At 39.1% G+C, this 24,218-nt stretch overlaps 6 protein-coding genes across 6 annotated transcripts; 3 read left to right on the forward strand and 3 right to left on the reverse strand.

Annotated features, from left to right (window-relative positions):
- Positions 1–1,840: 1,840 nt before the first annotated feature.
- Positions 1,841–6,750, forward strand: GCK72_007528 (uncharacterized protein; the record flags this gene model as incomplete). Its single annotated transcript, XM_053726276.1, has 8 exons — positions 1,841–1,895; positions 1,946–2,105; positions 2,159–2,345; positions 2,443–2,544; positions 2,596–2,718; positions 3,163–3,225; positions 3,629–3,757; positions 5,425–6,750. 8 exons carry the CDS (start codon positions 1,841–1,843, stop codon positions 6,748–6,750), a joined length of 2,145 nt encoding a protein of 714 aa, XP_053590470.1.
- A 1,499-nt stretch (positions 6,751–8,249) lies between these two features.
- GCK72_007529 (uncharacterized protein) lies at positions 8,250–9,570 on the reverse strand (the record flags this gene model as incomplete). Its single annotated transcript, XM_003100081.2, has 7 exons — positions 8,250–8,411; positions 8,461–8,730; positions 8,781–9,050; positions 9,103–9,189; positions 9,246–9,308; positions 9,356–9,447; positions 9,498–9,570. 7 exons carry the CDS (start codon positions 9,568–9,570, stop codon positions 8,250–8,252), a joined length of 1,017 nt encoding a protein of 338 aa, XP_003100129.2.
- Positions 9,571–11,241: 1,671 nt separating this feature from the next.
- On the forward strand, positions 11,242–11,495 carry GCK72_007530 (uncharacterized protein; the record flags this gene model as incomplete). The annotated part of the gene is made up of 2 exons (XM_003100065.2): positions 11,242–11,296; positions 11,341–11,495. 2 exons carry the CDS (start codon positions 11,242–11,244, stop codon positions 11,493–11,495), a joined length of 210 nt encoding a protein of 69 aa, XP_003100113.2.
- A 2,454-nt stretch (positions 11,496–13,949) lies between these two features.
- Positions 13,950–16,099, forward strand: GCK72_007531 (uncharacterized protein; the record flags this gene model as incomplete). Its single annotated transcript, XM_053726277.1, has 5 exons — positions 13,950–14,090; positions 14,144–14,257; positions 14,310–14,399; positions 14,648–14,755; positions 14,810–16,099. The coding sequence occupies 5 exons, from the start codon at positions 13,950–13,952 to the stop codon at positions 16,097–16,099; spliced, it is 1,743 nt and encodes a 580-aa protein (XP_053590471.1).
- A 5,747-nt stretch (positions 16,100–21,846) lies between these two features.
- GCK72_007532 (uncharacterized protein) lies at positions 21,847–22,391 on the reverse strand (the record flags this gene model as incomplete). Its single annotated transcript, XM_053726278.1, has 3 exons — positions 21,847–22,013; positions 22,061–22,198; positions 22,244–22,391. The coding sequence occupies 3 exons, from the start codon at positions 22,389–22,391 to the stop codon at positions 21,847–21,849; spliced, it is 453 nt and encodes a 150-aa protein (XP_053590472.1).
- Positions 22,392–22,859: 468 nt separating this feature from the next.
- Positions 22,860–23,853, reverse strand: GCK72_007533 (uncharacterized protein; the record flags this gene model as incomplete). The annotated part of the gene is made up of 3 exons (XM_003091411.2): positions 22,860–22,971; positions 23,016–23,735; positions 23,780–23,853. The coding sequence occupies 3 exons, from the start codon at positions 23,851–23,853 to the stop codon at positions 22,860–22,862; spliced, it is 906 nt and encodes a 301-aa protein (XP_003091459.2).
- Positions 23,854–24,218: the final 365 nt, after the last annotated feature.

The raw sequence follows: 24,218 nt of genomic DNA on the forward strand, positions 1-24,218 counted from the left end.
CAAAGAGGCGCAGATAAACGAGCCTAGCATTTTTTGGCAGCAAGCCAAAACTTGATAGTAAGAAAAGGGGCAAGTCCAGCTATGTTTTTTCATTCTCTCCCTCGGGTTTGCCAGAGAGCCAAGTCACCGTTGTCAGCCTGTTTGTGGATACTGTCTTACATTTAAAAAAAACTGTATTTATTTTGTTTGTACTTACGAGAAATTATTGTTTTGAAGAGACACACTAAGCAGGTGTGAGTGTGTCCAGCAAACCGAGACATGTTGCGTTTTGCACAAAGTGGGAGAAGTTTGAAAAGACGATGATGAGAGGACATGTGTTCTTTTTAGAGACATCTGTGAATTGCAACACTATAGTTTTTCTTTTGATTATGTTTTCTTTTAGGCCATTTTTTTGTCCTCCACTTTCGTCGCTTTGTTTTTAACCTTTCTTTTTTTACTTTTATTGCTTAGTGTGGGATTAGTTTTGGGTTTCTGATTGTAGTTTTATATGACTAGGTAGAGGAGATACAGGGCTAAATGGAGTCTGAATTAAAAACTTTAAAGGTATGGGGACCGAAGTGTTGCATGGTAAATAACTAGGTCACCAATTAGCGCGCTAAGTTTTACTACAGTAATACATCTTTTTATGGGTTACAAAAGTTGTTTTGGGAATCGTGACCGTTACACTTTTAACCTCTTCTTACCAAATACCCAATAAATATCTGATATGGTATTATAGTCAACTCGAAATCTCTTTTCATGTTCATCATTAGAACTCTGTTCCTCTCTTTCCCTACTTCTTACATATTTCCAAAAAATCAATATTGATTTTGACTGGCTTCTGCTCCCGATTAATATTTTTTTGTAGACTCGTTTCTCTCTTTGACTCGCCCAAGTCACCACCATCATCCTCTCTTTCCTGTGGCTGTCTTCCCAATTGTATGTTATACATACACTCAATCACGAAAAGACGAGTGAGTAATAATTGAGAGAGAGAGGTGCCGGTCACTAACTTTGTCTCTATCTTTGCCTGTCGAGAGCGTTTGGACCGGGCTATGTGTTCATTTTTTAAACATGCTCTTCGTAGTAAATCTTCTGATCGAAGACTTTCAACTTCTTTTTTTGAAGGTTTCCTTCTTTTTTCTACCATAACCATAAAATTTGATATTGTATTCAATTTGTTCTCCGTCCATCTCTCCAATAAATTCTCTAGCAATGCTACTTCTCACAGACAATGTCAGAGTTCTCATTTACGAAACTCAATATGTTTGTGACCTCTCTTCTTGAATCGTCTCCCTTTTCTATCGAGCTGTCTTCCTCACTTTTTGAAAATTAGCTTTCCTCATATCCCTTAGGCGTTCAACAATTGACTGCTGATAGCTTTGTCCTCTACGTATACTCTTTGTCTCTTTAAATTTTTATTTTTGTCTTATAATCTGTAGCAGCGTTACGTATGAACCACTCTCTTTATCTCTCTCCCTCCCATCTGCCTATAGCGCGCTGAGAAGGTAAAAAAGTGTCTTAGCCGACAGATAGGAGAGATATTCGGTACCATTCTAGAAGACAATGTGTCCCCCTTTCTTTTTATCCTTTTCTCCTCTGTCTTCTTCATTTGCTAATAATTGATACTTTTCCCCCTTTTTTTCCTATGTCACGATTTCGTTACTTTTTACGACTGTCTTCCCAATTGTGTGTTATACGTGCAACAATAGACAGCCGGGTGTGGATTACTTAAGGATATGATGCCTCGTAACTTACTTGTTATTCAAATTTTAAAGGCATATTTTTTCTCTGTTCTGAATGTTTCAAAATCATTTCATATTCTTTTTCAGATCTTCAACCACATTGAAAATTTTGAAAAATGGCTGGAGAATGGGAGTGCAATGTTTGTAAAAAAACGTACTCGTGTAGAAAAAGTAAGTACCAGGAAGTAGTATTGATTTCATAAGTTATTGTATTATTTTAGATTTGAATACACACATGCACGCTCATGCGGAGGAGCCGCAGTTTGAATGCGAAATCTGCTTACGCAGGTTTACATTCCAAACTAATCTTTATGAGCACAAGTCAGTGCACACGGGCAAAATGTTTGCATGTCCATTCCGAAACTGCACAAAAACATGCCGGTAAGTTTTAAACGAGAAAATGAGGTAGAAAAAAGAAATCGCTGATTTTTCAGCTTGAAGGGAAATCTCAAAAAGCACATGAAAGTTCACTGCAAAAGTGTTAGGAAATTGGATGAAGAATACAAGAATTTCACTATGTCTCTGAAGGAGAAGAAGAAACAGAGAAAACAAAAGAGGCAGCAGAAAAGAAAGCAACTATCGGAAGCTGTGGAAAATCACTTGGAAATCGATAAACCAGACGTGAGTTTTAAAAATAGGAAATTGATTAGGCCTCCAATTTTATGTCCCCTTTAGAATAAATACCCTTTTTTGAAAAAATAATTGTTTTTATTTTCAGAATCTTCCCGAAAATGATGATGCTCATGAGCCACGAACTGACAACGTCAGGGAGGAGGACTCTCCAAGCACAAGCAACAATCAGGCAACTGCCAATGAACCGGTACGAAAATGTTTAAAAAGAAACTGACTTCAATCAAATTTATATTTTCAGGATCATGAAGATCTCGGTCCATCCCGCAAAAGAGAAAGGAAGGATCAGAGCCAACCACAGGATGAGACTGTCGCCAAAAAACCATCGAGTTCGGGAGATAACAACGATTCTCCATCCGGATCGGTTAGTTTGGGGACCGGCGGTTTTGAGTGAAATCAATAAGGGAGGCTTGTCAGGGCCGGGCCAAAATCAAAATTATTTTCGGCCCGTTTTGAATCAAAATTTGAGTTTTTTTCGAAACTTTTTTTTGAAGAAAGTCTAGTTTTCAATTAAACATTAAAAATTCAATGATAAGGCGACTATATATTACACGGGGTCTGGTACTGAGTAATAAATTCAGTTGCGATTTCAGCGAACATGTTACCGCGAAATTCAAAACAAGTTTTCAATCATTTAAAAATTTTTATCACTTTTTAAAAGAATTGCTTTTGCGATGCTCCAAAAACTGGCTAAAAATGCGGAAAAAACTGTCATAAATCAGCTTAAAAAGTGGCCGATAAAGCTGCGTATCAAAATGCCACAACAAACAGCGAATTGAACAAAAATTAAACTATATGTCTCCTTTAGGAAGCACTTGAGCACTCTCCAAGCACAAGCAGCAATCAGAAAATTGTCGGAAAACCACAACCGGTAAGAAAATTCGGCTCTATTACAGTTTAGATGTCCTTTGAAAACTTGACCGTCCCTTAAAACACTTCGACGCCCCTTGAAACACTTAGACGTCCTTTCAAACTCTAATTTTTTTAAAACGTCCTTTCAAAAGTTTAGACGTCCCAAAAAACGTTTAAACGTCCCATAAAATGTTTAGACGTCCCTTGAAATCCCAAAATATAGTTCTGAAGATTTAAACGTCCCAAAAAACATTAAGACGTCCCAAAAAACATTTAAACGTCCCAAAAAACATTTAAACGTCCCAAAAAATATTTAAACGTCCCTTCAACACTAAAAGCCATTTTCAAAGGACATCTAAACTGTAATAGAGCCGAAAATTCTAATAAAACTGATTTCAAGCTTATTTATTATATATTTTCAGGAGCAAGACCTCGGTCCTGAACGCAAGAGAGGAAGAATGGATGACAGCAAACCGAAGGAGGAGACAATCGCCGACAAACCATCAACAAGCTCACAATCTGGAGACAGCTGTGAGGCTCCATCCGACTTGGTTAGTTTTGGGCACCGGGGCTTTGAGTAGAATCAATTAAGCAGACTTGTTCCGCAGGCCGGCTCGATCCGTTTTAAACCAAAATTTAAATTTCTTTGAAAAAAGTAAAAATGTAAAATTCAATCAAAATTTGCATCCGAATTTTCAAAAAATTTCAGAAAGTTTTGTTAAAAAATGAGTACCCATTTTGAATCCGATCAGGCCAATTTTTGACAAGTCCACTGCAAAAAAAGAACTGAAAGAAACGCAAAACTGATTTTTTCACGTTCAATTCTTTTATTTTTCGCGCCGAAAATGCAGTATTTTCAGGTTTTCAGCCGTAGCACGATATGGCAAACGCTACCTATGTTTGTATGCAAACGCGCTCTAAAAATGTAGCTACAAAACACGTGGTCCGTAATACGCAGCGGTGAACATTTGAAACTGGAGAAATATATTTAGAAAAGATCGGGGAGTTCGACCAATATCATACCTGATATAACGGACAGAGGGCGTGGCTTAATTCGAGTGCGGGAACTTAGGTCCGCAAACACCGAATGTCAAGAAAGTTTGTTTTGACAATAGTTACAGGAAGTTTTTGGATACGTGAAAATATTAAATTTCCACATTTATTTCTCGTTAGAGCGTGTTTGCATTGGTAAAGTTTGCCATATTGCGACGTCGCAATGGATGAAAAAAGATTCCATTCATCAGAACTGTAGAAAATAAAATTCTATAACTTATGAGCCAGAGAACGTGAATTTTGGTCAAAAATTGACTTCTTTGATACAGAAAAGCCGGTTTTCAGAGTTATTTTTTGAAATTCACGATTTCTGAATCATAAGATAGAGAATTCTAAATTCTAAAATTCTGATAAATGGGACTTTTTAATCCAAATGCGACGTCTGAAAACCTGCTGCATTTTCAGTGAAAAAATAAAAAAATTTGAATTAAAACGTGAAAAAATCGGCTTTACGTTTTTTGCAGTTCTTTTTCGCTGTGTGGGAGATCGTGAAGTCTGTAATTGAGTTGAGAACTCTTAATAATAATAATAATTTATTCATCTTTTGTTGTGCGAGAAAAAAAAAGAAATGGGCGAAATCTATAAGAACATACAACAAGAAGGGGTGAATAAATATGTAAGATGAACTATAGGACCCGCAAAGAGTCCAGCGCTCAAATTTTGGAAAAATGGCCTGTAATGGCAGCTGGCGGAGTCGAGACGCAAAAGTTTGTTCGGTTACGGTTTTAGGGAAGTAGGGTACGATTTTATCCCTGGTCGAAAAGTGTTTATGTAGGAATGAATTGTTTTTCTTACCGCAAAGTACTATTCTATATGGGAACCGGGGGAATAGCGCGGGTTTTATATATAAGGCAAGATTGGGGCACCGGTGGGTTACAGTTTTAATTTTAAAGTAAGTTTTGAGAATTAAAATGATGCGTCTATGGTACATGGACATTTGGGAGGAGATTGCTAAGCGTCGCTCATAAGAGGAAAGGTGTGCATTGGATGAGGTGGGTTAGATATGTTACATCTGTGGAATACTTTACGAGAGAAGAAACGGAGGGGAGATTCAAGTTGAGATGTACTGAGAGAGTTTGAAGGGTGGAATAGTTCGCAAGCGTATTCGAGTGTTACTCTTGATTGGATTAAAATAAGTAATCCAATCACAATTTCCTATTTCTAGGGTTCCAATCTCTCATGTTGCGGTTTGGAACGTCTCCTCCGTTACAGTATCCCAGTCAGGCACTGTAAAGAAAACGACACATGCCGGATTCTGAAAGGAGATGAGTACATGTGCCGGAAAAGCAAACCAGAGGCCGACAACATTTGCCTCGATTGCTTCGCTCGAGCTAACGTGAAAAACCAAAATCTGTGGATGAAAAAAGTAAATTTGAACGAGAAGGTCGAAGAGACTGTGGACTGCTTGGAGTGCGGAGAGTCGTCTCACAAAGTTTGTGTGTTCCACTTCAAAGAGACTCCATTCGTGTGTGGAAACTGTAGTGGAGAGCCAGGATTCAAGAAAATCATCGAAACGGATACGAGCTGCGAGATCGATGCGTTTCTTGCTGAGAAGGCCAACAATCAGCTGGAAGACAAGAATGCAAAAATATCGGTTGCCAGCTACACCACAGCAAAATCGACGACCACCAAGGAACTGATGCCGGTCCTGTATCTGAAGGATGCCAAGAAGAAGTATGGCAGTAAGATTGATTATGTGGCACGCGCCATCTACTTTTTCCAAATAGTCGATAACATTAGTATCGCATTTTTTGGACTTTTTACGCAAGAATACCAAGATCTTGGCGGAAAAAGTTGGTGCGTAATCGATTATTTGGACTCGGTTCCCTGGATGAAAGTCTCCTCGAAGTCACCATCCAAAATCTACTTGGAGCTGATTTTGGCGTACTTTGAGTACATGGGACTAAAAGGATTCAAGAATGGCCATCTCTGGGCAAATCCTCCTGTCAAAGGAGTGGACTACATCTTCAATATCCACCCGGAGACCCAGAGATACCTGGACAAAGTTCAACTGATTGGATGGTACCACAAGATACTCCAGCAAGGAGAACGTGCCAGAGTGCTCGCTGGATATCGAAACTTTGAAGAAGAATTCAAGAAGGGAGAAATCAAGCACCCAATCGATCTCCCTGTATTTGTCGATTCTTTGTGGTGCAAAATTCTGAAATGGGTCAACGACGAATTGAAGACTGATGAGTTCGATGATGAGCATTTCAAAGAAAAGCTTGAAGACGAGTATAAGGAACGAGCGGAGGACAACTTCTTCTTCGAGTTGCGTGGAAGTCAACTTCAACAGCCAACCCCACTCCAGTCAAAGGAATTCAACCCTCACAAGATCCTGGGGGATCGCGAAACTTTTCTGGACAAGTGCTTCGTTGAAAACTGGGAATTTTCGAGCCTCCGCAGAGCCAAGTATTCGTCAGTGGGAATCATCAAATTGATTGAAGGTGCGAGAGAGGAACGAGATGCCAATGGTTCAATGGAAGACTGACAAGAGTGAGTTTGAATATTTTTTCTATTAGTTGAGCCAACTTGAGCCTAGGATGAAGCTGTAAAATGAATCATCAACTTAAGTATACATTTTTCAGGTGTTCCCTTGTCAATGTGCCATCTTCCGCTTCCGATCACATCCCAATGTCTGTTGTTTTTCCCCAGTTTGCTTCATGTAAGTATTCAGAAGTCTAATTAACTTAATTAAAGCGCATGTCTTTATATTAGAGATGTCTTTTGGACGTGGTCAAATTTTTTAATCACATTTTACAAGCTTATTAAAATAATCAATTCAAGAAAATAAGTGAGATTTTTTGCAAGTTCCGACGAAAAAAGTGCGAAACACTGGGTGTGCTTCTAATAAGACTATGCTTCAATTTCAATAGTTACAGTATACATTTTTCAGGCGTACCACTTCCGCTTCCGACCACTTCCGACCACTTCCGACTGTTTGTCTTTCTTCTACTGTTTTCTCCATGTAAGTATTCAGTGGTCATTTTGAAAGTTTTTCTGAAGATCCCATTATTATTGCTTAAATGCTTAAATCGCTTCTCTCGAACTACAAGTTGAAGACAAAACAGAATTTGAAGTACACTGAAATTTAGAGAAATTTAGAGCAAAAGTATTTGAAAAACCCGGGAAAATGGGAATTCTTGACTTGAAATGTGTCAAAATCGCAAAAAAAACCATTCTAGATCAGTGAGATCTGGAAAATTGGATAATTTTTGGCTATTTTCAGAGGAAATGATTAAAAATGTGCTAAAATCCACTAGAAACACTGATTTTTTGAATTTTTCATTGGAGAAAACTGAAAATTCAGATGGATCATTAAAACCTCATTATTTTGAGATGCGAAACAAAATTTTGTTGTTTTACAGGTACTCCAACGATCGCCTTCATTATTGCCTCTCCGTTCGGTCACTCCTTCTTCTCCGCTGTTCTCCATTCACACTTCCAATTCTAACCAGATGGCAAGTACAATCTTTCTCAATTATTATTTTGACGTCCAGATCTCATTTCTCGTATTTAGAGCCCCTGACGCATATTCCTTGAAATATCTCTGCTGAAACTATCATTCGTTTGACTATGTTTGAATTTTTTATATGCATCCAGTTCCTGATGCAATAGTTACATCTTTAATAGTGTCTTCCGTTTTTGTTGTTGTTCTAGTAATTTGTATCACGTACTGTTTTAGAATTGATCAGATTTTTTGTTTTTTGTTTGTTGCCCTGTTTTTCCTTAAGATTTTCCGGAAAATCAACTGTTGCCCCAGAGTTTGACTGTTTTATTTTTTATACTGTTACATCTGTTTTTTCTTATTGTTGTGCTTCTTTGATTTCATGATCTTCCCTAATTTCTCCTGATGGAGACCTTTTCTAGTTTTAATTTTATGCACGTAGCTCAAAAATCTAGATGTATATATTGTAGTTGCTTCTCCGAAATTACAGATTTATTTCAAAAAAAGCTTAATTATCACAACCGTTCCCACAAACAAACGAACTACACAGTATGGAAAAGCATAGAATGAACTCCGAAATAGATTTTGTTCACCCATGCAATCTGACAGATGCTGCATTTCAATGGATGACCGGCGGTATGAAGAAGAGTGTGGTTCAGGAATTGGGTCTCGTTCAAAAGGGCGATATCACAGTGTTGACAAATCTGGTATTCGTTGAGTAGGTATCAGATAGCAATACGGGCGTGAACTCACCAATAGGGAATTGGGAGCAAGGATATTTGTTGAAGTCTCTCCATTAAGCGCCACAGTTCTCAATGGCTCTGGTGTTGGCAGCTCAATATAATTAGAGTTTTTCACGATGACGGAGTTTCTAGACGCGGTGTTATGAGATCTCGATAATAGATTCGTAATCGTTGGAACGGTATGTTGCAGTTGAGGAGACTGAATAGCTGTAGAATTTGGAGTGTTGATGATTGACGATCCAGTAGACAAAGGTAGGTCAGGCGCAGGTGTGATCGATGGCTAAAAACAAAAAATGACTGAAGACTAAAAAAGCTGTAGAATCTAGGTACCTGAGAATCAGAAGCATCGGGATCCATTAGTACAACATCTGTCACTTTTGGGCCAAAATGCGCTGTTTGAACGTGATACAGGAGACTTTTGATACTTGGAAGTTCGTGATCACAAGTCTTGCAAGGCATCTTGTTCCGCCCGGAGACTTTATGATAATTTTTCAAGTGATCCTTTAGACCTGAGAATTTGGGAAACTTTTCATTACACGACTTGACCAAACACTCAAATTCGTTCTGTTGGTTGTAATGTTGAATGAGATGAGATGCTCGCTGGAATTCAATTTCAAAGGTCTCTGTTAATTGTGAGTTATTATGAACATACCTCCTGCATGGTGAAAAACTTTAATGGGCAGATTTCACAAAGCAACGATTTCTCATCGTGTCGAAGTTTGTGTCGGCGGAATGAGGTCTGAAAAATAGATATTTAATATTTTAGGCCGCTAGTATTTTTTAAACTGTTTTTACCAAATGGGCAAAATGACGGTTACAGATCTCACACTTGAAGATTGTCTCATGGTTATGAACTCTCTGAAAATAGAGATGTTCGAAAAATTTCAAAAGTAATCAATACTAACCATGTGAATGTCGAATCGAACTTTAGAATGATCCTGGAATGAACATTTTGGACATTTGAGGAGTTGTCGAGCCGTGATTCCAAAGTGAAGACCTGAAAATTGAATCTTAAATGACCTAATTCCAGTATTTTAGATAATCTACCCAAATGCTCTCGAAACTCTGCATAATTCCTTGTCGTGAAACCACACAGTGAACATAGATTCGTGGGATCCATTCTGAAAAAAATATGTAAATGATTTTGCCTTTACTAGCTGATATTTAGACCTAAGCTGGAATTTTCAGTCGTCACATATACATATGGCTATGTAAAACCTCAATTTTACGGGGTCGAGTTACTAAAACTTTTTCCCAAAACTTTTTTTGAAATTGAGTATTAAAAAGTGAAAATAATGATAAGAGGCTCAATAAATTTTTAGATCAATGCGATAACTCTTTGTTCTCAGAGCGAGGCCGTCTTCAGCTACATCATAAAACACAAATCTTGATATAAAGTGTACAACTTTTGCTCAGTAAGAAAGAGAGTGAGAGAGAGATTGTCCATTTCGTCAAGGACGAAAAAAGAGATTTGAAAAAGGATACGAACGAATGCAACACGTGTCTGCTTCTTCTCGTCTATCCTTGAACTATTCTAGGGGCAAGATAAGAAAACATAGCCATAGAGAAAGAAGGGAGAGAGAAGAAACATTATTTGAATTTCCCCAGGTGACCTTTGGTACTTGGCAGTAATCGAGAAGAACACATTCAGAATACCTCTACCATTAAATACATGTATTTGTCACGGGCTGATTTCCAAATTTTCACCGGTGTAGCGACTTTTTCCCGAAAAGCATGTTTTCTTCTTCAGCTGTATTCGAAAAAAGAGTTATTAGGGTACTTTGAGCTATAACTCAAATAAACAGTTGACAACTTTTTGATAGCTCCGCCCACTTTTGAGATATGCGCCTTTAAAAAGGGTGGGGGGGGGGAACTCTGACAACACCATGCTTCTCTGTGCCCTTCTTTAAAGGTGCATATCTCAAAAGTGGGCGGGGCTATCAAAAAGTTGTCAACTACAAAAATGTAGACCTGTTTTTGATGTACAAAACAAATGTAAATTCAAAACAATTGATTGGAAGCTGAAGCCATGACGGGATCTCAAAGTCAGAAATCTTATCATTTCTACAGTATTTTAAAGGCGCATATCTTTCTTGCTCCTGACTCAAAAGAAGGCTCCGTAGTCTTTTTCTCGCTTTTTTCAACAAACTATCGTATTTTGCAATTTATATCGCAAAAAAGAAAACAACGAACGTTTGTAAAAGGAAATCTTGTCCGAGAGGACTACACCGCTCCACCCGTTTACAAAACTCACCTCTCGCCTAACCGGAGCAGGAAAACTGAATGCAGTCGTAGTCAATATTATACGATTTGTGTTTCACACGAACGTTCTGGTTACCAACACCCGAAATCTATATTTTATTCAATCAGATACATTTCCCATGACTTTTTTATTCATTTTTCCTTTTTCTGTTTTTTTCCCTTTTCCATTTTCTATCACCCTCTAAAAATCATAAATATTTCTCAGAGTCGTCCCTCTCTTCTACCATTTTATGACCTTCCGTTTTGACGCGAGCCGTCACACAACCCTATTTTTGCATTTGTCTTTCCGTTCGTGTATAATATTGGAGACAGCCGGGTGGGAGATAGTGAGGGAGGAGAGGAGACGCAGAGTGTGTGAATTTAACGATCGATAGGACCACTCGGGTGTCTTGTCGGACAGTGCGTGCGCTCACATTTCTGTTTTCTTTTTTGTTTTATAGTTCTCTCCTTGGTCTTTTTCGCATTTTACCATAATTTCTTTTTCATTTTTCAGAACAACTTGAAACACTGAAACAGCGTTGACTCCAAAATGAACGAGCAGTTTCCATGTAGCCTCTGCGAGAAGACATTCAGTTCTTGGAAAGGTAGAAAACAAGTATTCTGATATCAATTGAATCTGGTTTTACAGGAAAGAAACAACACGAAGGAGGGCACGGCGACAAAAAATACAAGTGTGAAATATGTCAGAGTGCTTTCGGATACTTGTCAAATTTAATCGATCATCGATCAATTCACAATGAACCACGCTACTCTTGTGATGTGTGCGGGATGAAGATTCGGTGAGTAAAATGGAGACAGAGAAGAGGGGTTGACATTTTGGGTGACTGAATACTTACTCACTTCTTAGGTCTGTATCTCCCACATTCGGTTTGAAAGTGGACTAAGGTCAACTCAAACGTTTTCATAGAATAATGTATATATTAGAGTGTCGTATCGCGAGACGATTCCAGCTGATTCCAGCATATTCTCTCAATCGTCTCGTTTTGCTCTGTCTCGTTTTGTCCAGCATAAAGTTCAGCATATTCTCGTTCAGCATAGTTCAGCAAAGTTCAGTTCAGCAAAAGTTCAGTTACAGCATATTCCAGCACGTTTCATTTATTTTTCATTCCCGCATAATTTCTTGCTGGATTGCGAGAATCTCGCGAGACCAGCGTGAATTATTTTTCTGTGAGAAAAATAGAAAAATCTATGCTAAAGTGTTATTTCCGTGATCTTTCATTGTGAATCAAGTACAGTGTTCCTTCATTTTGAATTTTTTTCGAAGGTCACGGTTCTAAAAATGTCAATTTTGCTTTATTTTCAACATTCATTTCGCAAAAATTTGCATGAAAAAATGATTAGAAACGTCAAAATTAAATTTCTTTATACGAAAGAATGACTACGTTCGTCTCGCGAGATTCTCGCAATGTCCAGCATGAAATTATGCGGGAATGAAAAATAAATGAAACGTGCTGGAATATGCTGTAACTGAACTTTTGCTGAACTGAACTTTGCTGAACTATGCTGAACGAGAATATGCTGAACTTTATGCTGGACAAAACGAGACAGAACGAAACGAGACGATGCTGGATTTAGCTGGAATTCTCGCAAAGTGCTGTAACTGATTCTCGCGAGACGATACTCTAGTATATATGTTTGTGGGATCATTTTCATATTGAAACAATAGTTAAATTCAAACTGAAACCCGCTGAGAGCTAGCGCAGGAGAAGATCTTGCTGTCTGAAAAATCGACATTTTGGCCTAGAAACTTGACTTCGGTCGAGTGGATTTTTTCAAATATTGACCTTTTTTTGTTTTCTTTCAATGAATTCAATGGTAGAAAAAAACAAACATTTTCGAAGTGAAATTTCTAGAATGTTCCACGGCCACAGAAATGTCCAAATTGTTTTGCCGCTTGTTCCTAGAGGGGGTTTCCTCGCATCTGTCTTGCTATGGGTCACCCCTACGCAGTCTCCCAAGGGAAGTCTTTGGAGACGCGCGTTTCAAACGATCGATAATTTTGGTTATAGGTAATTTCGACTACGGGGAGTCCATTTCTGTTATCAAAACAGGCTAAATGTCTCTGCGAGCCGAGTTATAAGCTATCAAACTTTTTATATGGTTAAGCTTTTTCACATGGAATTTGAAATTGGTCATATATACGCCACCGCGCGGTCCTATTTGTGTTTTTCCTGTACGTTATAAAAATGTGAAAATCTTTCGTATACTTTTCGCCGATTTGGAATTCCATGGGAAAAAGCTTAACAAATATGAAAAGTTTGAAAGCTCAAAACTCGGCTCGCAAACACATTTAGCAGGCTTTAACTGCAGAAATGGACTTCCCGAAGTGGAAATTACCTATAACCAAAATTATTGATCGTTTGAAAGTGAGACTCGATTTCCAGACTTTCCTTTAGAAAGACTTCCCTTGTAAGATACCTTCCCCTCTCACCTTCACCCTCATTCTCGCTCACATACAACTTCCCATATAACAGAACTGACCCCCTTGTCCATCTGTCTATCTATACACACCTGTCCTCACACTTGCCATCTTCCCTCCTATTACCCAGTACAACTCATATTTTGTCCATTTTCCATAGATGTCCTCAGTTGCTCATTTCTCTTCGACCCTTATTGTAACATATTAGAATTTTTCCAATTTAGGTATTTTTCCATGTCTTGATGATGGCCAGTTGGCCAAAACGTTGACAATTTACTAAATAAATAAGTGTTCTAAGATTTCCCACAAAGCCGGGTCGGATAAGAAATCAATCTTCAATCCCCACGATTTAGTTTAGGTTTTTGACGATTTTTCAGAAAATCTTCTTAGTTGCTTAGTTCTCGTGTAATTAAACGTTTGCCTTTGTTCGGTCAAGTCTCAGTCCAATCTGAACATATTTTGCACAACATGGCAAGACGTAAAGTTTCGAAAACGCGCTCCGTCGTACAACGATTGTTCATTCTTATCTTTGAAACGCAAGGCAGGCAATAAATCTGTTCGTTGCGGACCTTACGTCTCGCCACGCTGTGATTTTGTTCAATTCTTCGATTTTGTGACAATTTTACTAAGCCCCAGCCGTTCACTGTCTCAGTCTTGTGTATATAGTTCCGATTCTGCATGTTCTTTCTTTTCTAACTGCTTTTCCTAGTCTTAGCTATTTTTAATCTGTGTTCTACTCTACTCATGCATTGCGGATTTTCAGACTGAAAGGTAACCTCACAAAGCACCTGAAGAGGCACTACAACAAGAAGCTCAAAATGTGTCGAACGGGAATGAGAAGTTCAACAGAAGGAAAGAAGCGAGTTCCAAAATCAAGGATTCAGTGTCAAAAAGACAAACGACACAAAACTGGACCCATCGTTGTCAGAGATGAAGTTGCTGACAGCGAGAAGAGCACAGTAAGTTATTGATTTTTCGAATCAATATTTTCATATACTAATCGTTCTTTCAGAACAAGGTTCAATTGAAGCGAAGTCGTAAAAGACAAAGAAAGGAAAGTGAAGAAAAAACTCCGAATTCCTTCAAAAAGTTCACAGAAGTTGTTAGTGATGCTGAAACTGAGCTGGTTAGTTGTGCTACTTGTATTGCTCACAAAAACTAGACTATTATATTTTCAGGAAGAAAATGACGATGATGTAAAGCAGATGGACACCAAAAGAGGTTCAAGTGAGAAGGAGAATGGGATTATGGCTCATGCCCCGAAACTGGTGAGTTGGAACGCCATTACCCATTCGAATGTGGCTCACCTCTTGTTCAAAGTTTGGATCTTTGTGTGGGTCTCGTAGCGGAATTTCGATTTAAGGCGGGTCTCTACCGTACTTTACCAAAAAAGTTATAATACTACGGTAGTCGCCACGAGACCCATACCTCGTCCCCGAGCCGAACATTGAGTGAGCGGTCAGCCACCGGCGAATGGATCATAGAAACACTGTAAAAAGAACATGTTTGTTTTCAGAAAGAGGAGACTGCAAGACAATCTGAACCAAGCTCATCTAAAAATCCTCCTCGCATCAAAGGAGCTTCGAAAAGTGCTGTACCTCACCCGGAACGCCCTTCAGGATCGGTAAGTTTCCAGAGCACTTTAAAGATGTTTGAAGTTTTAATTCAATATTTTCAGACCACAATGCTCTCGTGCTGCATGCTTGATAAAAATATCTCCTACGGCACGTCAAACCGACAGTGTAAGGAGAAGGATACATGCAGGATCCGGAAAGGAGAAGAGTACATGTGCAGCAAGGCAAAACCAGAGGCCGAAAACATCTGCATGTCTTGCTTCGACACGGCAGATGTATATAAGGATAAATGGACAAAGAAAGTCAATACCAACAACAAATGCGAAGAAACAATTGATTGCTCGGAATGTGGGGACTCCTTTCACAGAGTGTGTGCACTACACTTCGAAGGCTCATTCGTGTGCAAGAATTGCAGTGGAGGAGAACGTGACTGGATACTCGAAACAGATCCAAACTGCGAGATCGATGTTTTTCTTGCTGACACGGCCAACAAGCTGGTGAACGAAGGTAACGTCTCTGTTGCCAGCTTCACCACAGAGAAGTCGGTTACAACCAGAACTTTGATGCCAGACTTTTACCAGAAGGATGCCAAGAAGAAGTATGGGAGTGCGGTGGACTATGTGGCACGTGCCATATACTTTTTCCAAGTTGTTGATAATATCAGCGTGGCATTCTTCACAATGTTTGCCCAAGAATACCACAATCTGGCCGGAAAGAGTTGGTGCGTTATCGATTATTTGGATTCCGTGCCATGGATGACTTCCACTTCAAAAAAGCCATCAAAAGTGTACTCTCAACTGATTCTGGCATACTTCGAGCACATGGGAAAGAAAGGATTTAAGCACGGACATCTCTGGGCAAATCCTCCTTGCCCAGGAGACGATTATGCATTCAATGTCCACCCGGAGTTCCAAAAGTACTTGGACAGAAATGCACTCATCTGTTGGTACCAGTCGTTGCTTGAGGAAGGAAGGAAGGCTGGATTGATTTCAAACTTTCGAAATTTTCGAGAAGAGTCTGCGGACGGAAAGTTCAACAAACCAATAGATCTTCCGGTTTTTGTGAAATCCTTGTGGCAAGAGGTGTTGCTGGCGACGCAAGATAAGATGTTGGTGAATAAGGAAGTCGCTTACAACAAAATCAATTTTGAAAAATCGTTGGAAGAAGACTACAAGGAGCGTGCAGAAGACAATTTCTATATTGGTCTCTGCGGTAGTCAACGTCTGAAACCACTTCCCACCCAAAATTTGAACCCACATGAGATATTGGGGGATCGTGAGACGTTCCTTGATAAGTGCATCGCGGAGAATTGGGAGTTTTCAAGCCTCCGACGAGCCAAATATTCATCAGTGGGGATCATCGGATTGATTAAAGCGGCTAGAGGACAACAATAGTGAGTTCTGATTCATAGCTTTACCTATTATGTTTTTTTTTCAGAATCTCCTCACCACGTCTCATTTTGGTTTCTTTTCTCGTCCCGCTCGTCGACTCTTCGTTTTCACCTCCTTGTACTGGTTTCTAAAAGGTAATAGCTTCATCGAGTCATACACTCATAACCCATTTTACTTTTCCAGATGCTCTATAAACCGGCTATGTCCATCAAGACTCGCTTCTCATGCCAGTACTTCCTCTCAAAACATGATTTCAATTTTTCAACATGATTCCAGTAGGTTCCTGGTCCATTTTTGCATAGTATTTTGTGTAACCCTGTTTGAGCTACTATAGTGCAATCATATCACACGCCAATTTTCAATGGACTTTGTAATTTTTTGTTTTTCTAATACCCCGACTTGCCCAACCCAGTTTTTCAAATATTATAATTTTATATTTCATAATTTTCACCTCTAAAATTTTTCAATTCATTTTTCCACACAGCCAACCTTTTAAGATTTTTTTTTCTGTTTTCCCGCGAATCCTTCTTCTCCAACTTAACGTTCAATGTTTTCCCAGGTAATTGTATTTTTCCGCCCCAACTCATTATTTTTTATAACCGGCTCAATTTTCTCATGTTCTCTCATAGATGGAACTTTTTATTGAATTGCGAAGAAACTATACCGTTTTGATACCTTTTTTAAAAATCTGATTTATTCTAGATCGGGAGGATTCAAACTCGCGTCTACCGTGAGTAAAGGATAACAGGGGTTCAATATTAACGTCGAAAATTCCGAACGTTTGTGGTTCACGGGCATTCGATTCACCCGATTCCGCATCGCTCACAGCCGTCTCCTCCGTCTCCGACTCTCCATTCTTCGGCTGATCCTTTCCGGCGATTCCTTCCTGCTCTTGTTCCTCTTCCTTCATAGGACCGTCAGGTCTCTCAGCGATGGCTTCCTCCTGGTGTTATATATATTTTAGGCCATATATTTTAGGCCGAGCGCGAAATTATTTAATTTCGGTTGCGCGTAAGCTCATGTGTATCATGGTCCGCAGTGACACGCGCATTGCGTACAATGACACGCGCACTGCGTACCGTAGTCCGATTGAACCATTAATTCGGTGTCGATTTACGGAGACTCAAGAATGAGTGATTTGGAGCATTCCGATGATGGAATTTGCTCTTTTTTATAAAGATTTGGTTTGAAAAATCGCTCTTCGCACAAAAAATGTGACTTATTGAGACAATTTTATTGACTTACGCAATGTAAATCGAGGTTTTTTAGATGTTTTTGTTTACCCAATGGGATTTTGTCACGGACGCCAACCGATCGACTTATCGTTTTATCAGCTCTTTTTCTCCACCGTTCTCGTGGTTTTCCATGGGGAAAACACGAATCATACGGATTATATTACGAGGTTGAGACTGCGACGGCTAATTTTATGTTTTTCACGGAGGCCAACCGATCTATTTATCGCGTTTCAGCTCAATTTCAACCATTTTTCGTAGAATTCCACGGGGAAAACACGAGTCGAATGGAATTGTTTACGAACTTGAGCTTGCGACGGCTAATTTTTCTTGCGAATATCCTTCGTGACTTCTCTGTACAGGTTTTTCGCTCCTTGACGATGAATTCTTTTTCTTTGACAGTATTGTAGTCGAGTTTGAAGAGATTTCAGCCGCGGATTGAAATGTACGGAAGCAGAGGAAGAGAATAACGCGAATATAAGAGAAATTGACGAGAAATTTTTTAATTTTTTAAATTTTTTAAGGTTTTTGATGGATCAGTGTATTCTGATGTCACCATCGCTGCTCACTAGCCTTGATTTTTACAGAAAGGGAAGCCGACTCGGTTCTTTTTACAGTTAGCGCCGCTCTCTCGATAAATTAGAGAGATCGACGGGTCACTGGCCAATCATTACAAGAATGAACGGTCGTTATGCACCATGTGGAGGCGGGCCATAAATGCGGTCGGAGACAGACAGAGCTCCGGATAAAATCTTCCCTAACTGGTTAAAATGTACGAATAAACGGCTGTAAGTGTGAGAATGAGCGATGCGACAACAGAACACAATTTTAAGACAATGACCCATTTATTTTACGAAAGATTTAGTTAGTATAATTTAATATTTAGATAAGCGTCCTGCTGGATGTGCCGCGGGTCGAAAGGTAGACGAATGAGCGGTCACAACCGCGGATCGCTAGAAAATGGCCTAAAGGGCCTAAAAAGGGCGATTATTCACTCTCCCAAGCGTCAGTAGCGCATAAAATAGGCTGAAATAGTCCGGAAAGATGATAGGATCTATTTTGCCGACACTTTCACACTCGTCACGTTACCGGACGACCGGAAGAGGCAACAACAACTCGTCGGCTAGACTGAGCAATGAGGACGCGCGGCGGCTGAGTGGAGCGCGTTTACTGACCCAATGGGTTTAGAGCGGTAATTCAAGTTATAATTAATTGAATATTCCTGATAATAGGCGATTGAAAAGAGATAAATAAAGTGAATTAGTGAACAGATTGGAACAATATTGAAATAAGAGATTAGTAAGGCGATGATGAGCCTAGTTTTGCGGGGAAAACCATGTGGGGCTCATCATTCAGCCTTTCAGTTGTCGACAATTTTGTCTTTGGGGAAATAGTTGACAACAACAATGTGCTATTGGATGCGGCCCGAACGATTCTCCGCTTGTCTTTGTCCGAGAGTTTGGATGGTCGGCCGGAGGATTTTTTCTGACCATATCCTGCCGGGTCCAATACGTATCGACGGATAACATCTCTCGATCGGTTCATTTCTATTGAGATCTCACTGAAGTTTAGACGTTGGGCACGTAGGGCGTCAATTCTGCCTTTCTCATATTCTGTCAATGGTTTTCCTAGGCCCATTACTGGAAAAATCAATTAAATGACGCAAAAATCGGTTTTAGTGAAACAACTTCATTTAAAAAAAAAGAAAAAAACGAAAAAAACGAGGGTGGCGTATCATTTTGTGGATTGGAAAAACCGAAAAAAACGAAAAATCAATATTTTCTCAGAGAGTGCGATTGTGTTCGTTTTTGCTTTGAGACCCATAAATGGCTCTTGGGAAGTATTCTGTATACAGTGCTCCACATAATGATACGCCACCCTTCAAAATTTTGAAAATCTCAAAAATGAGAAATGATGAAATCTTGTCCATAACCGCAGAGTGCGGCCCCGGGCTCAAAAACCCGGGTAATACCCGGGGATCCGGGTTTGACAAAAACCCGGGTACCCGGGTTTTTCGGGGATCCGGGTAACCCGCCGGTACCCGACCCGGGTCGGGTATTACCCGGGTAGGACAAAACCCGACCCGGGTAAACCCGGGTTACCCGGGCGATACCCGACCCGGGTATTACCCGGTTAATACCCGGGTACCCGGGTCGGGTAATGCAGTTTTTATCAGGTAGCAGTTTTGTAAAATGTTAGAACAGATTTTGCTTTCTTTTGCAAGAATGTGGTTCAGGAGTTCTCCTGGGTTGTGTTTTCAGTACAAAATTTAAAAAAAATTAATTAAAAAATTTTTTTTTTGATAATTTTTGGTATTTTTCGAAAGTTTCGAATTTTTTTACTAAAGTACAGAATTGATTGCAAAAACATTTAAACAACAGAAACTTGATGGTTTTTGAGAAAAAAAACTTGAACTAAAGAAAAAATCACGAGCAAAAAAAATCCAGAAAAAACATCATTTTCTTCTCCCTGCTGGCGGAGTAAAAGCGGAGAAACAAGTTGTCATGCTTTAGAATTGAACAAAATGTTGAAAAATAAGCAAAACAATCAACTTTGGATACCTAGATACCCGGGTAATACCCGGGTAATACCCGGGTAAAACCCGGGTAACCCGGGTAACCCGGGTCGGGTAATACCCGGGTACCCGGGTTACCCGGCCCGGGTATTACCCGATCCGGGTATACCCGGGTTTTCCCGGGTACCCGAACCGAATACCCGGGTTACCCGAGCCCCAAAACCCGGGTTCGGGTAGAACTACCCGGGTAGACCCGGGTCTCGGGGACCCGGGGCCGCACTCTGCATAACCGTATTGAAAACTCTTTATAAGTATTTACTAGTTTCATAACAAAAACAAATTTGATATAATAAATTGAGAAAATTCTAATTTTTCAATATTTTCGTTTTTTCCAATCCACAAAATGATACGCCACTTTTCATTTTTTGCATTATGTCTTGATTTTTCTTTGAATTATTCAGATTGAAACTGTGTTTTCTGCTAGTTTATTGGTTTTCACACTGATGGGTCCCAGAAAATTGCCGGCCGATAATGAAAAATGCCGAATGGACACTCAAAATGCACAAAATTCCTCAATCAGTCAAATTTCAAACGAAACAACCTGTTCGGGAGGTACACTCTGTCCATAGGTTGTGATTTCAGTAAATTATGGGGCGAAGATTATTTCGGAAGGACATCCACGCTTTCGGACTGTCACAAACGCAGAACCGTGCAGTTTGCTTCGAATCTAAGATCCAATGCTCCTAAAATGAATGTCGAAATGAACTTTCCCGTGTCTGCAGACACTGTTTATCGAGTTTTATTGAAAAACAAGATTGGGAAACTCAGAGAAATGTGAAACGCATCGCCTACAACAGAGATTTATCGTGATAACCTCCTAAATTTGCCAAGAACCTACTAAAAAGATGCTCAAGTTGAGTGATGGTTACGGTAACTCCTTATTGACATGTGAACCGGCTTATTCTTTTTGCAATAATTTTGGTAATCACGGCATTTAACTGTGCTCTCATAATTAAATGTGTTCTTGTCGCCAAAGATAATTTTAAAGCCGGTTTACAGGTCAATAAGGAGTTACCGCAACCATCACAGTAGTGTTCGGGACTAAAATTCTCCACCACCATGAGTCATCATGAGATAAGATCTCCGAAAATGAAGGGATACACCGTGTCGGAGATAAGATCTCCGAAAATGGAGGGATACCCCGTAGCGGAGATTACAATCTCCGCGGTTATGATAAGTTATGATAAGTTATGATAAGTTATGATAAGTTATGATAAGTTATGATAAGTTATGATAAGTTATGATAAGTTATGATAAGTTATGATAAGTTATGATAAGTTATGATAAGTCATTAATTGTGATTATTAATCATGTTTTTTACCCTCATTACGAAATTTCAATTTCTGTCAAATTTTTTCACAATTTATTAAAATTTTCCTCATTTTCAAGTCTTAAAATTTCAGATTTTTTGTTATTGAATTTTGTTTAGTTTTTAGTTCATTTTAGAAATTTTCATTTCATATTGCTCATGGCCGAGAAATCCAATTGTTGAGCCAGTTCAAGTGTAATTGTAGGTATACTTTTACAGGTAAGTTTTACCATTGGGGGTACTGTACTTTAGGAAAGAGAGACACAACGTGGAGAGAAACAGACGGCAGAGAAAAGAAAGTGTATCAAATTTTGGTTGTATTTTGTTGTATTCTCTATACATCGGTCGCGGTCTAGCCAATTGTTTTGCCAGTTCGAGTGTAATTGTAGGTATACTGTTCCAGGTAAGTTTTTTTCCATTGGGTGTACTGTACTTTAGGAAGGAGAGACCCAATGTTGAGAGAAACAGACGACAGAGAAATTATAGCGTACGGGTGGGTGCCAACGAGTGATTTTAGAATGTTTCTTGTTGGGTTGGTCAAGATTAAAATCTCACTCTTCACGATGAAAAAAAAGACATTCAATGTCAAAAAAACTGTTCGTGACCATGAAAATCTTTATTTCAAAAAACTGAATCAATTTAAAATTCTTGCATAACCTCTATTGAGGTCCACACATCGGTTACACATTTTAAGAATCATTTTACCTTCTTCAAACGTCCAGAACAGCTTTCCTGCACAACATTTCATCACAGCTACATCCAATTTCCCTTTTGATTTGTCAATAACCCTGAGTGGGGCATCTAAAATATCAAGATGAATAAAAACTTTGCATACAGAAAGCAAGTACCGTCAAAACTAATTTCTCCAAATTGTTCTTGCGAAACCCTCTTTGTTTTTGTTGTTCGGGGTTTCGAGATGGGAACTTTCTTGACAGGAGTTTCCAAGAGTTGTTTTCGACTCTTAAAGAGTTTCTTCACCATCGACCCTGCAAAAGACAATAGTTTTTAAGCAACAGGTAAATCGTTCGTACCTGAATCTTTTTGCAACTCTGGAATCGATTCTCCGTCATGGTCAGTAGCAAATTGACTTGGCGGAGGGTCATATTGGTTTAGAGGAAGCGGAATTTGCGAAGGATGAACCATCGGGAAAACAGTAGGACTTGGGTCGAGGAAATCCATGAGAGCAATAAAAACAGTCACCGATTTGTATCGTTGAAAAAAGCAAGAATGATGCTTTTCATAACTTTACAGGAAACAATGCTGACGTCAGAAAGTGGGCGGAGCCAAAAGTGTATAAAAATCTCATACACCAAAAATAAAGCTTTTTGCTGTATACAGAATAATATGAATTCTCTGAGATCAATTAGAACCTATTCGGCGCATACAATGTGTACAAAGCCGTCAAGAAGATTCATATTTGAATTTCGAACGGACATGTCAAACAGCACCTCATTTATAATTCATTGTGAATAAAGTTCTCGTTATAAAAAATTTATTCTTTTACTATGAAAACACTCAATCAGCACAAGCGACAAGTGAGGAAGCAGATTCAAATGAGAAAACATACAAAGAGTGCTGTATTAGAGCACATCTACTCATAGAGCTACTTTTGTGTCCGGTGACGTTTTTCTCTATCAATTAACAATTTCATCTGATTGTCATACACATGTACATGTCCTCTACTTGTTTTATTCTTTCAATACTTGCTTTGACCCCATTGCGGTTTTCAATGTAGATGGTCTTCATTCGGTATAGTGGCCTGCAATATTGTAAACGGTTACTCTAGAGATTGCCTACTCATACTTTATGGGAATCTTACACTCGCAATCTTCGTACACTGACATACCAGCCAAAAGTTTTTGCCATCGTAGATTGACGTAAAACTCTATTCTACGTAATTTGTCAAAGCAACCATCATACAATCCTCTCAAGAACTGATTCATATCTTCATTGGAGATTACCCCATACAGATGAATGTTGGCACAATTCATATCCAGTAAACTCCTCAATGTTCCTGGTATGATGATTTCATCCAAATCAAACACCCTCTCATAAACCAACTCGTCTAGAGTCTCCAAGTCTACAGATAATGCTTTTGAGACTTGGACACTCTCCAAAAATTGAGTCACACTGAAACTTTTAACAGGATTCTTTGTAGAGATTGAACATTTCTCAACGAATATGTTGGATAACCATTTGGTAACGTATTCAACTTCTTCTTGTTTTTCAAGATTAAGATCCAGTCTACCAATACTTTGGATAAAGCACAAATCCATCAATTGGTTTGTAATTTCAAATCCATCAAACAGAACGTTATTCGACCAGCGACAAAGACTGTTCTTTCTAGATCTTTCGTTCATTGCACCAACGCTTATGATACCCTTTACTTCTGGACACGCGTTGCGGTAAATGGTTACATCGAATTCATTATCGCTATCAAACTCTATTGACAACGAGTATTGTCGTCTTATTGCACTTTTGACATAGCCTGATGCTTTCTTTGAGCAAAATGATAATGCGACCCTGCAAAAACATCAAATTTTTTCTGCTAAAAAACACAAACTTACATGTCATGTGGACTCATCTGCAGAAGAATATTTTTCAATACGAGGTATGGGAAGCACAAAAGTGGGAGAGGCATCGCAATGGTGTAAGATGTTGAACTCCACATAAAAATCAAAAAATCAAAGTCACAGACGGAAATGTGTTGTAGAACTGCTAAATGGCTAAAAAATATATCTTTAACATCAGATGCATATGGAAGCCGACAGTATCATACCGTTCGTTTGAATCATTTGAATAAATGTTTCACATAAATAAGATCAGATCTATAGATAACATTACAGGCGCCCTCATTAGTGCGCAAAAGAACGCTACGCACATGTCAATGATTGACACCTCCCTCCCCCCACCTCAAGGACAATTAGCTCATTTAAAAGGGGGCTAATGTGCGAAATCTTCATTTTGAAGCTAGCAATGGAACCCGTTCCAAATAACTCTACCTTT

The sequence above is a fragment of the Caenorhabditis remanei genome, chromosome II (assembly GCF_010183535.1).
Source record: "Caenorhabditis remanei strain PX506 chromosome II, whole genome shotgun sequence".
NCBI classification, from domain to species: Eukaryota; Metazoa; Nematoda; class Chromadorea; order Rhabditida; family Rhabditidae; genus Caenorhabditis; species Caenorhabditis remanei.